General features: G+C 40.0%; 1 protein-coding gene across 1 annotated transcript; it reads right to left on the bottom strand.

Annotated features, from left to right (window-relative positions):
- Positions 1-722: 722 nt before the first annotated feature.
- Positions 723-1,122, bottom strand: LOC124993333 (keratin-associated protein 23-1). The gene is given in 2 exon segments (XM_047565107.1): positions 723-1,008; positions 1,011-1,122. Coding segments are annotated over 2 exon segments (315 nt in total). The 3' UTR covers positions 723-805.
- Between the last annotated feature and the right edge of the window lie 1,817 nt (positions 1,123-2,939).

Genomic DNA, 2,939 nt, shown 5'->3' with positions numbered 1-2,939 from the left:
TTTTTAATCTTTGCATTCCTTATGGAACTGTCAAAACTAATTTATTCTTAACAAAGACATCAGGATTCACCTTTTAGAAAAAAATCAGTCTAATTCTTATTATAATACATTAATTACAAAAACACTATATATTCAAATGATATATTAACACTTCCTATAGTTTAAGTTAAAAAATCTGATGTCCCCAAAATTCATTTAAATCTCCAAGTTCATAGGTTTTTAATCCTATTCATGCAGATTGATTACTTATTAGTAATCCCCTTAATACTGCACAACCAATACCTAAGTTAGTAAGAAACTTAAAAAAAACACATAGCTCCACATTAGAATCAATGCATTTATTAAAGTTTGAATTTTTATGAAATTTTGAAAGAAAATCCAATAGTATAAATCCCATCTCTAATGCAGATTTTAGACTTTATTTTGAAGTTAGTATGCTAATTACAGAGTTTTTCGGATGAAGTCTATCAGCTATTAACTAGTCCCAGACAAGGCAAGAAATCAGCAATCAGAGAACAAGAGGGCAATTCTTCTTGTATATAATGAAGACAATAAAGGTTGGGAGAGGAGGCACTGGTGACCTTCGTTCATAAGATTACAAACTTAGAAAGATGTTCAGTAGAACCCACATCCAGATCCGCAGGTTGGTCTGTAGCAAGAAGACTGGCAAGGTCTGGAAGTCACACAGGATGGACGGCAGAGCCTGGACCCATAGCCCAGGGAAGGAAAGCCTCCGACTCTGCAACCCAGCTGTCTAAAGCCACTGGATCCACAGCTTCTTGATCCATAACCCTGGGAGCAACAGCTACTGGACACAGATCCCACAGATCCAGCATAAGTGGTCGGGCAGGGACTGCAGAGTGTGGTGGTCCTTGGGCGGTAGCAGGAAGGCTGGCAGGGCCTGGACACCACACAGGACGTCTGGCATCTGGAGGGCCTGTAGAAGGTCTCCTGACAGCCCCTGTAGTGAGAGGTTCCCAGCTGGCAGGTGCTGGGAGAGCAGAGGTTAGTGCTGTAGACCAGGTTTCTGTTGGAGGAAGAGCCACAGGAAAGGCCTGAGTAGGGCAGGCAGCCCCCAAAGGAGCGGGAGGAGACGTTCCCAGAGCAGCAGCCAGAAGACATGTTGAGTGTAGGTGTGAGTTCAGCCGAGTGCAACCGAGAAGATTCTGAGTTTGAATATCACTCCTGAACTGGGATATTTATATACTCTGGGTGATGGGTGTGGGACCTTACAGGATCATCTTCTCCCTATTTGGAATCCCCCATTTGAATACATGTAACTCAGTAATCTTCTCTGTGACTGCAGTTAACGAAGTCCCTTCATCTTACTTTATGAGTGAGCTCCTTTTGGTTTTATAGCTCTGAGTCAATGAAGTTCATTTGTATAACAAATGCTGTGACTGTGTCTAATTAATGCCTATTCCACCACTGCCAGGAAAGCCCCTCTTATTTTCTCTGACCATGACTTGTACAACTCCTCCTATTTTGGTGGGGAAATTCTTTCTTCCTAGGGTGGGGACTTGCAGTTATTAGCAATTATCAATGTAATTACTATGTAAGTAAGTAATCATCAGTGCTTGCTATGTTCAGTCCACGGGAGCCATATACAATTAAGTCAAAGGAATTAAGAGATGACCATGAGTGGACAGAATCCTGAACAAACACGCAGAAAACATTTGGTGCTTTGAGAAATAAGATCAAGACAAAAACAAGAAGAGACCCTAATCAACCCATGTATGGAAACGTTGTCTCAGACACAACTGAGATTGGGTGGAAAATTGACAGAGGCAGCAGGAGTAGCAGAGTTGCTAGGATTTCCTTCTACTTCCCTCTTGATTCAATCACATCAATACTGTTTGAGAATAAACTTAAATTCATGATTCCCTATGATACTCTTTATTTGTGAATTCTACTGGGACCAACACCCCAACCCATCCCCCACATCTTTAAACCTCACGTGAAATCTTTAAATGCCTTCGGAGCGTTTCCATGATCGTACCTACTTCTACTGTTTTCTTTTCTCCTCCTACATGTGGTGCATGATTCTGTCCCAGTTTTCTACTGGAGGTGGACCAGAGTTTGCAGGTCTCGAAGAATATAATTCTGGGAGTCCTCGTTAAGAAAATAATATAACATTATACATATTACATTAGTTAAATAAAACAATATTGTTATATGAAGTTATATAAGAATCACATAAGTACCAATCACAACAGTAATATCATCATCATCATCTATAACCTTTTCCCTACATCTTATAGCTGCAATCTTTGATAGCCATTGTATGTGATCACAATTTCATCAGCATGGTTTTCGGTAGAAAGTGTAGAAATATAATTTAATTTTTCCTCTAGAAATTGTGTATCAAAAATTACTTAAATCATTTTTGATGACACAGAAAAGCTTCTTTCAACTTTTCATTTGTTATCTGGAATGTCACATCTGTAACATTCTCTGTTCTTTCTTCTCAGTCAGTGCTCCAAGCCTAACATGATGTACATCTCAGCCATGTGTCACATTCACCTCCCCACCCAATCCTAAAGCCATGAGGCTATTTGTGTAAGAATCTGCAGTAAATGACTATAGGCCTTGAATTGTAGAAACTATGGAAGTTACTTACACCATAATAAAATCATCCTTGTCCAGTCCAGCAAAATTAGAACCAGGAGTGTGTTTATGCCTGCTTGTCTGAGATAAATACTGTTTCAAGGACTTTCTACACATCGCATGAGAGAGTCCTTCTCCTTCTACAAGCACCTTGTTCTTGGCATGCCTCCCACATGCCTTTATGCACAGACTTCTGTAACTAAATTTATACTCAACACTTTTTAAGACTACAACAATTCAGGGTGCTTTGGAGAGAGCATCTACACACAGCAACAGCACCTCTACCTGTGAACTGACATCAACTCCTGCCTCCTCAAGTCTCCAAAATGAAT

This window comes from Sciurus carolinensis, chromosome 9, assembly GCF_902686445.1.
Source record: "Sciurus carolinensis chromosome 9, mSciCar1.2, whole genome shotgun sequence".
NCBI classification, from domain to species: domain Eukaryota; kingdom Metazoa; phylum Chordata; class Mammalia; order Rodentia; family Sciuridae; genus Sciurus; species Sciurus carolinensis.
This window is presented reverse-complemented; position numbering and strand designations above follow the sequence as displayed.